This window comes from Bufo bufo, chromosome 1 (genome assembly GCF_905171765.1).
Source record: "Bufo bufo chromosome 1, aBufBuf1.1, whole genome shotgun sequence".
Taxonomy (NCBI): domain Eukaryota; kingdom Metazoa; phylum Chordata; class Amphibia; order Anura; family Bufonidae; genus Bufo; species Bufo bufo.
In genome coordinates, this window is record NC_053389.1 from 604,646,481 (window position 1) to 604,656,838 (window position 10,358).

At 43.7% G+C, this 10,358-nt stretch overlaps 1 protein-coding gene across 1 annotated transcript in view; it reads left to right on the top strand.

Annotated features, from left to right (window-relative positions):
- Positions 1-10,358, top strand: part of LOC120985568 (TRPM8 channel-associated factor homolog) — a 44,673-nt gene that overhangs the window by 4,438 nt on the left and 29,877 nt on the right. Inside the window, exons 2-3 of the mRNA XM_040413586.1 lie at positions 6,553-7,182; positions 7,385-8,331. Coding sequence (XP_040269520.1) covers positions 6,566-7,182; positions 7,385-8,331 — 1,564 coding nt within the window. The 5' untranslated portion in view covers positions 6,553-6,565. The remainder of the gene's footprint in view (positions 1-6,552; positions 7,183-7,384; positions 8,332-10,358) is intronic.

Sequence of the window (10,358 nt, forward strand, 5' to 3'; positions counted from 1 at the left end):
GCAGAAGGTGAAGCACGGCCAGGGTGCCAATGTTGGCACCACGGCCCTGCGTCAACACATGGAGCGTCACCATAAAGTGGCCTGGGAAAAAACGTGGTGCTAATGTAGTGGTACAGCCTGTCCCATTTCCCATCGGCCCTCACCCCTTCTCAAGCCGTCAGGGCTCCACTACCTCAGCAGAAGGGAGCTGTTGCCAGCAATTGAGTCGATTGAAAAAAGACAAAAGTATGCGTGCACTCAAACAACAGCGCAGAAGTTGAATGTGCTCCTGGCCAAGTTGCTGGTACTACAGTCCCTCCCTTTCTATATCGTGGACATTTCAGAGAACTGGTGGCTTGTGCCGAGCCAGGATGGAGAGTCCCAAGCCGTCCCAAGCCGTCACTACTTCTCTAAAAAAAAGCTGCACCAGCCCTCCATATGTATGTATGGCAAAAGGTGGACCAGTCCTTGAGCCTGTTGGTGTCTGGTATAGTTCAGGAAAGGAAAAATAAACAGTGACGTAAACACAAACTTACTGCTGACACCCTCTCCACTCTGTCAGGGGGGCTCTACTTGTATCAGTGGCTAACAAAATTGATTAGTAATCTATGTGGAAGCAGCAGACAGGGTAAAACGATACAGCTCTTTCACTCTATAGTAGAATCTTGGACCACTGCACCTTATATAAGTACATTATACCTGTCACTAACATTGACCTGTAAGGCTGAGTTCACACTTCAGTTACTGTATGATGAGCCAAATCAGGAGCCAATCCTACTCACAGATAACTTATTCTGAAAAGATCTGCACCTGTTTGTGTTTTTGACTCCTAAGTGACCAAATAAGTTAAAGGGGTTGTCCGGGTTCAGAGCTGAACCCGGACATCCCTCCATTTTCACCCTGGCAGCACCCCTGACATGAGCATCGGAGCAGTTCATGCTCCGATGCTCTCCTTTGCCCTGCGCTAAATTGCACAGGGCAAAGACATTTTTAGGAGTTCCGGTGACGTACCGGGGCTCTCCATGGGGCTGACAGGAACCCCGGTGACGTCACCGGCACTGATGGGTGGGATTTAGCTCTGCCCTAGCCAGTAAAACGGCTAGGGCAGAGCTAAAGCCCGCCCCTTAGAGCCGGTGACGTCACTGAACACACTGCCGGGCGGAAGTTACCGCCCGGCAGTGTGTTATTGAAAACAAAAAAGCCCATGCCCTGCGCGATTTAGCGCAGGGCACGGGAGCGCATCGGAGCATGAGATGCTCCGATGCTAGCCTCAGGGGGGCTGCCTGGGTGGAAAAAAAGGGTATGTCCGGGTTCAGCTCTGAACCCGGACAACCCCTTTAAGTGTGAACTGAGCCTAATAGTGACACCTTTCACCTGCCTGTCATACTGACGCACAGTAACAGTTTCACTAACAGAAGGGACTAGCTATGCATGTTGCTGCAATGCACAGTGATGTACACTGATTTAACGCCCTTTGTGACCAATTAATTCGGAATGAAGCAAAAGTTTTGGAAAAATTTGGCAAAGCGTCCAAACTGAATTTTTGAAAACTTCGCTCATCTCTACTTAAAATCTTCAAGATTAATGAGCCTTTAAAAGGCTCTGTCACCCAGATCAACCCTACCCTACCAGGAATATAGCTTGGTAGGGTTGATGACACTGACAAAAACGATACCTAGACATCTTCATGGGAATGAAGGCAAAGATGTTGTGCGCAGGCGCGGGATCTCAGCGCTAGACCAGAGTGTCTAGCGCTGTCAATCTGAAGGCATATGAGCGACTATTTAAAAAATTTGATTCAGCTGGTACGCCGAATAAGAATAAAAAAATAATAATTTGGTTCGATCTGAATTTATTGGCAGGGAATCTCGTTAAAAAACTGCTATTTCCTGACTGCAGAGAGCCTTTATAGTGGTGTAGAAAACTGTGCCTTGCAGTAACACGCACAGTCTGCTGTGGTAGTGAAATAATACTGTGAGTCAGTATGACATGCAGATGACAGGCGTCGCTCTTAGAATCACTGCACACTTCACTTATTTAGGCAGTCACAGGGCCAAAACTAACCAAATAACTTAAGTATGAACTCAGCCTTACAGGTCGATGTTAGCGCCAAGAAGAAGCGCACTCCTTTTACACCGTCATCAGATCAGCTGATTCCACATAGATGTCTACAGAACCTGTTCTAGTAAACACTTATACAAGTAGGGCCCCCCGACAGAGTGGAGAGGGTGTCAGCAGTAAGCTTGTGTTGACGTCACTGAACATATAACTGCACCGCTGAACTGTAAATATATTTCACTTTTGCCACTAATACACGACAAAAAGGGCTTTAGATTAGAACATATAACTGCACCGCTGAACGGCAAATATATTTTTCTTTTGCTACTAACACACGCCACAAAGGGCTTTAGAACATAAAACTGCACCGCTGAATGGCAAATAGGCCCTTATTTTTTCCACTTATACACGCCACAGAACATATAACTGCACCGCTGAACGGCAAATACAGATGTAGCAGGGGTAACACACACACTCTTAACTCAAATTTCTTAACTCATCGCGTTATCTTGACAAAAGCCATTGAAAAGCAATTGCTTAGTGCATTTAGTTGCATTTAGTTTAGATAACATGTCTCATATAAATCATGTGTGTTAACCCTGCTACATCCGTATATTTTACTTTTGCCAATAATACACGGCAAAAAGGGCTTTAGAACATATAACTGCACCGCTGAATGGCAAATGCATTTTTCTTTTGCCACTAATAAACGACAAAAAGGGCTTTAGAACATAAAACTGCACCTCTAATCGGCAAATATATTTTACTTTTGCCACTAATGCATGACAAAAATGGCTTTAGAACATATAACTGCACCGCTGAACGGCAAATATATTTTTCTTTTGCCACTAATACACGACAAAAAGGGCTGTAATTTTTGCACTTCACCACACAATGGCTAATAAGCCCTTTTTTTCCCACTAATAGATGCCAAAAAATGCTTTAGAACATTTAACTGCACCGCACAAGGGCAAATAAGACGTAGAAAATTTTCCTTGTAATAAATCCTGTTAATTGCTGTATCAAACAGCACTTGCACCCCAATAACAAGAACGGTTTGCTGGAATTACAGAGCTGTATAATGGCAATTTGGATCCCCAGTCAGTGCAGCAAGGTGTAATAGGATTGTTCCTATTACCCAGGCTGTAACCTCCCCTACTGAACCCTGTTCTACATAAATGCTGTGCAATGATTCCTCCCTGTCCTTTCCCTACACCTTGAATAATCTTTCCCTGCACTTGTAAATAGTTTTTTTTAGCCCAATGAAGTTCCCTGCACTAAGTACACTGGAAAATGGCAGAATCCAAGATGGCTGAGGCTTTTTATAGGGCTGTGACATCACAGGGTTGGTTGGCTGCTGATTGGCTGCGTGCATGACATTATGGGTGATCCCGCCTTCCCAGAGTTCCTTACTCCACAGCAGCCATTTTAGGAAAAAATGTGATTCGTTACCACGAAGCGTGAAGAAATTCGGATTCGGTTCAAATCAAATTTTTCCTGAAATTCTGATCGAATTCCACTTCGTCAACTTCGATTCGCTCATCTCTAATTATGAAGCAACGGAGGCGTCGCTAAAGCAGTGCATGGATGGCATAATCCTGCCTCCGAGTGCTCAAATACTTAATTTTCATATTTATAAAAGTTGTTTTTTCTCCACCACCAGAACAACTACAGAAGAAATAAAGGTATTATTTTTGTCATTTTCATCAACCCCACCAGGCTATATGCCTGGTAGGGTAGGGTTGATCTGGGTGACAGAGCCTCTTTACCTGTTTTCAACCCCTAGTTAGATCATCAAATTTTGAAAGCCAAATTAAAACAGCTCACCTGGAGTATTATCCAATTGGAGCTGAAGTTAATTAAACAACCAAGATTCCCTCTCTCTGAAGGAATGCTCAGATTTAGGGTCTGTGGCGAAACCAACCTCGCCACTGGGTTTTGGAGAGGACTGGCTGCTGGCCTCTTGCCCCTGGATTATGGGCCATATACTAACTTTTAAACCCCTGAACCTATTCAAGTGAATTTTGGATAGGTTTGTCCCCACGTTATACTGTTTGAATTAATGTAAGTTATATGTATGGCCAATGTAAACTCACAAAGTTGTAACAATTTATAATAAGTGTAACTTGTCAGCTTGGGAGGAAAATGCTGGGTGTGTTTCTATTGTGCCATTGTCCCATTGTGTGTTTAAATGGTGATGTCTGTCCTGTTGTATCTACATGTGTATTGGCGATCTCCCTTTGTTCTGAGAGATAATTGGATTGCTCCTCAGGTTGTCTCCAGACAGAGGGGAGGAGACCATGATGCATTGTGGGGATATGTTGTATCTGTCCTATGTCACAATCTTCATTCTGGTCCTCTGGGGGCGTGAACGATTGGTTGCTGTAGTTACATTGTATGTGTTGTTAATTACTGATTGGTTGTATTTCAAACCCCTGTGGGCAATACTATGTTTGTGGTTTATGAATAAAAGAGGCTGTACGTGAAGTACAGTCAGACCACTGTTTGACCCTCAACACGGAGCCTTGTCTCGTTATTGGGGGGATTCGCTGTATGCTGTTAGAAGACCGATTGCCAGGATTGTATGCTTTTCCTGTTCGTCTGCCAGCAGCTATTCGTGAGGTTCCAGTTTGGAGTGCTACTTTGTATCCAGTTCGGGAGTTTGGTGTATCCTGCAGTAGCTGTGCCTGTCTCTCAGAAAGGGGCTTATCGCCTAAACGGATTTTATCCCCTTGTCTGCTGAAACGGTCCGTTACAGGGTCCATTCACACGTCCGTAGCGTGTTTTGCGGATCCGCGGATCCGCAAAACACAGACACCGGCAATGTGCGTTCCGCATTTGCGGACCGCACATCGCCGGCACTAAAAGAATATGCCTATTCTTGTCCGTAATTGCGGACAAGAATAGGACATGTTCTATTTTTTTTCGGGAACGGAATTGCGGACCCGGAAGTGCGGGTCCACAATTCCGTATCTGGGCAGCACATCGTGCGGCCCCATAGAAATGAATGGTTCCACAATTCCGTTCCGCAAAATGCAGAACTAAATTGCGGACGTGTGAATGGGGCCTTATCCAAGCCATACAGAGAAGAAATCACTAGCTTATTTATAACATCTAGGCCACAATATCATAGCTTTGACTGATACTCTAAGAGCATGGACTCTTATGCCATGGAAAATGCTGGCACATATACAACTACTTTGGAGCCCACGATATGGAAAGGGCTACTTCTTTATGAGCTTCTACACAGGGTGTTCCTTAATATTAAGCAGATAGATGGTCTATAAAACGTGCTTTAATTAAGTTCTATTGGCATCTTTCAGAAATTGAACTGATTCAAATTCTGAGAGGTACCAATAGGTGCTACTGTACCCAACAGCTGGTGCTGGGTAGCTCTCTCCTGAAGAACAGTGCCGCACTTTGCCGACCACTGGGCTAAATCAATGTCATCTATGTATTCTGTTCCAGGTTCACCACAATGTCCATCTATAATATTGTTACGTAACGGTTATAAATGTAATGTACCTGGTTCACCAGCAGGTGGCAGCAAACACGGCAGAGCTGTACTTAGGTAGAATGGAGCGTTCCATTCCATTCTGACCCCCCTCTGTAGGGAAGTGGGCTAGTCCTACTTCCTGCAGGAAGGGTGGGGACCAGTTAGAGTGAGTTTAGTTTACCCCCTGCAAGGGGAAGGGTGTGCAGGGGCACATCTCTGCTGGACGTGCCCACACCAGCCAGAGCACCTTAAGCTATGCTGGCCAGGGAGGCTGAACCACAGAAGCCTCAGGAGCCAGGAGATCAGTTCCTCGGCTGAAGCTAAGTCCAATTAAAGAGTGAATTGCAGCATAAAGAAGAAGCCAAGTTACTAAGTCAGCTGGTCAGTACAGCAGAGTGAGAGAAAGATATAGCAGGGTTGAGTTTGCCTGACAGCTTATGCTAAAGCCTGCTCGAACCAAGGCAAAGCCTGTAAACTGTTTTAAGAAACGTTTATTCAAAGTAAAGCTGCCATTGAACTTCATCTCAAGGTCTGGACTCAAGTTCTTTCCGAATTTCATTGCTTCGGAGCCAAAACCTGGGGTCCAGCAGTATGCAGGTAGGAGCACCGTGACACATAAAGAGACATTTAGGCCGCACAACACCACTCGGCATTTCCTACACCTGGGATGTGATATAGGAGGGCCGTGGGGGGAAGCGCCCATTGCACATCCACTACCATGTACCATCCACTGCGTCATTTCTCCATGCACCGATTTCCTACTAGGGTTCTGGCAGTATTGTTCTTATACACATGAGGCAGCCTTGTAAAGCATGGAAGTATACAAATTCCTTAATGACTTTACAAACTGATCAAGTCGCTGCCCCCTGCCCATATAGCATTGCCAATTACGTAACTGCAGCATAACAGTAATCAAGCAGAAGTCCCTATGACTACAGTATTTCCATACCTTTTTATACTGTTTTGACGAATTTGTGTTTTACAGTTTTTGTTTTTATGCTTACTTATTATCTTTACAGTTATCAAGAAATCATGTTGGCTAATGAAGATTATGCCTCACTTACCAAAGGCATCCAGAATCTGAATTTTACAGGAGACAGTATTCCTTGTAGGCTTCTTCTTACTGGTGACACAGCATTCCCAGTGCTGGAGACTCCTGCAAAGAATGCTCTCATTGCTGCATCCAGATACGGCAAGGGCCGCTTGGTTGTCATGAGTCATGAATCATATTTGAATGAGCCACAATTTAAGGATTTTCTGCAGAATGCGATATCCTGGTTGAAACCATCCTCAGAAGCAGTAATTGGCATCGAAAACAGCCTAGGTCTCCTGGCAGACACTCTATCTATCTCTGGACATAAAATTGACACGACCTCGGGCTTTAAGGAAGATTTGGGAGTGTTCTGCATGACACAATATAATGAAAGCCAATTATCAGAAATTATCTCATTTTTGAGGGAAGGTGGCGGTCTCCTTATTGGAGCTCAAGCCTGCCATTGGTCTGAATGCCACCCAGAATTAAACGTTTTCTTCGATTTTCCTGGAAACAAAATAACATCTGTAGCTGGAGTCTATTTCACTAATAAGACTGGAGAAAATGGGATTTTCCCAGTGAGTGAGAAACCACCACCATTTCCGTCTTTTGATGAGTAAGTACATATTTGCACCATGTAAGTACTAATGAGGTTTTCTAATTCATCTTCTAGTTCTGTGTAGATAATGCACTTATTTCATGATATTTATTACTGTTTTTCTCTTGCTTTGACATGGTTTAGTGATCATGTCATCCAGAAATTCATTTTTTTTGTGTGTCACTGAGAAATATTCAAGTCATTATACATCTATTTGCAGTGTGGACTTCTCCATGGACCTAAAACAAATATTTAATGGAGTATCCAGTCTGGATGTTACTGGGAGTGCTGTTGTTTCTAAACTCCTGCTACATGGACCGTTGACTTTTCCACTTGGACTGACAAGCAGCCACCAGTGTTTTTTTGCTGCTGCATACTATGGCAGAGGACGTGTTGTAGTGGGGTCTCATGAAGGCTTCCTTGGAAGACTAGAGCTGAAGTCTTTTATCCTAAATGCCATTTCATGGCTGGATGCAGGAAGAAATGGGATGATTGGTGTTAACAAGGCAATGCGAGGCCTGATTCCCATACTGCAGGCTGAGGGTATCTCGTGTGCAACTTCCAATGTGAGTTCTGAATTCAGCATTTATTGTTGCAATTCTTATAGTGATGCAGAAGTAGACAAAATCCATCAGTTTGTTGCAGAAGGAGGAAGTCTTCTTATTGCTGGACATGCCTGGTACTGGTCATACTCCCATTCAGACGTTCCTTCTCAGTATCCAGGAAACAAAATCCTCAATAGATTTGGGATAAGCATTCTGGAAAGAACCATACAAAATGGCAATTATAAAGTTCCTGAGTCTACTACTAACGCATATCATTTTCTCAGATCAGTGTGTCAGTTTCTGAGAGACTTGAAAAATGGAGTGGAGATTAAACCCCCTCTAAGCTCCTGGTTATCAGAGCTCAATCAAGATGTCTCTAGCTATCTGAAGTTGCCTGCCACACCTCTTAGGGTGTCCCTATGGCAAGAACTTTCATATCTGGTACAATGTAATTTACCCGAAGTTAGTAAAGAGCGTCCAGTGAAAAACCAATCCAAAGAGGCTTTTCTAATGTGTTTGGCTCAAGAAGTCAACTGCCTATATGACTTAGTTCAAGAGGACACAGGAGAGCTTGATGTTCAAGGAGAACCCACACATATAGATATTGATGGCACAACTCCTGGTAAAGTATAATTGAAAATGCATTTGAAAATGTGGAAAATTGTGTGCTCACGTCAAAAGGAATTGTGAACAAATCTGATAAAGGTTTTCCATGAAGTGAGTTTTGCATCACAATAGATTTGCTTTGGGTAACGTTTTAACATTGTATACAAGTGTATTTAGATAAAGGACTAAAAAGGAACTACTTTATTGCCAGCAAGCAAATGTTAAAAGGGCTTTCTGGGAATTGGTTAAAATGGCCACCAGCAACCTGTCCTAGAATGTCTAGAATGTCAACAGGATGGGTCACCTCCACTTGCAGAGCTGCTTGGGGGGGGGGGGGGGGGGGGGGGCATTTTAAATCATTCACGGAGAACCCCTTTAAAGTTATGTTTTTTGTCTTTCATCACTGACAGTGAAGAAATAATTGAGGTCAAGGACACATGGATCAGGGGCAAACACACACATTTTTGGGGGGTTCAAGTGTGTTGATGTTCACCACAGATATAACAGCACTCCCCTCTTGTAATACATCATGTGTGTACTACATCATACAACTCCAAATCTTCTTCCTTTGACACAACCTTCCAGTTACATGATAGAATACTGCCTTCTGCAGCTGCCACTAGGGGGAGCTCATTGCCACTAGGGAAAGCTCATTGCATACCTGTATACATTTATACAGGTCCCATAGATTTTCCAACCAAAATTTTTGGCTAAATTGCTCAGAAGGTGGTTTCTGGCTACCATGAGACCCTTCTACGTTTGCCCCTGTGGTCAGCCCTTTATTCTGCATCCCTTTTCTTTCCACATTTATGTAAATCACATTTAAAGGGGACCAGTCACTACATATTGTGCCACTACATCACCACTGTTATCTTATAAACAAGTTTCTAAGCATATCCTTATCCATATTCTTTGTTGCTGGAACTAATTAAAGACCTTTACCTGTAAAGAGTCAAGCGGTGTGCTTATCTCACTGGCCAGTACGATGCCCTTTCTGGCTTGATTTACATCTCCCAGGTTGGGATATGTTATTACAAACCACTGCATTGTCTAGAGAACAGCAAGCCCAGTACACCTCGCTTCACTGCCCACTGCCCACTGAGGTAGCCACAGACAGAGGTGGTATTAAGCATGAGATGTGTTCATAACTGCATTCCAGGAGCTGCTGACTTCCTTCACTTCTTATGGTTTTCTATAAATACATGAATTTTTCTTTATTTTCCTTTAGCGTTTAGTGTTGTGATCAGTTTGAGTATGCCTCAGTCATGTCCCTTATCTTTTCTCCACATGGTAAATTTAGGAACTGAGCACCTTTGAGAGATTAAGAGAGTCTTTAGATTTGAATACATTTTTGGTGCCCTTTTACTTTTTGTCAGTGTGTAGACATGCATGTTCAACCTGGCACTGGCACTGTTATGTGGGGGTTGTGACATGCAGTATATTTGAGGTTTCTCTTGCTATGCTAAGCAGTAAATTGGGGCACATTGTGAAAAAGGATTGTTCTCCTTGGACTAGGCAGATCTGCATGATTTATGGAAAGTGGCTGCTAGGAGTGACCTATCTTGAAGCTAGTGACTGTAGTGTGCTTTAGCATCCAGAGACCAGCAGGTATACCTGTACTGTATACATTTCTTGTCTTACTGGCCTGGACCCCACTTAAAGGCTATGTACACTGTTATGTTTTCTTACACGTTTACTCAGTGTGCAGTCTGACATTCAGCATAAACCATTCATGTCTTCCAAATAAGAGGACTGTTCTTTGTAGTCTAACTTGTTTATTGGTCAACAGGTTGTACTCTCTGCGCGGTGCGCATGAGTGAGAGATTGTACATTTGAGTGGTAAAACTACAAGAATACAAATAGCACATATAAGTATTAAAGCGAACCTTTCACCAGGATTTCACCTAATAAACTATTGAATAGAAGACAGGGAGGCATTGGGGACGGACGGCGCATGCGCAATTCACTCACAGGATCGCACTTCAGTCCGCGCCTAGACGGGATCGCGCTGCTACTGAGACCAACGGCGCATGCGCCGCTAGT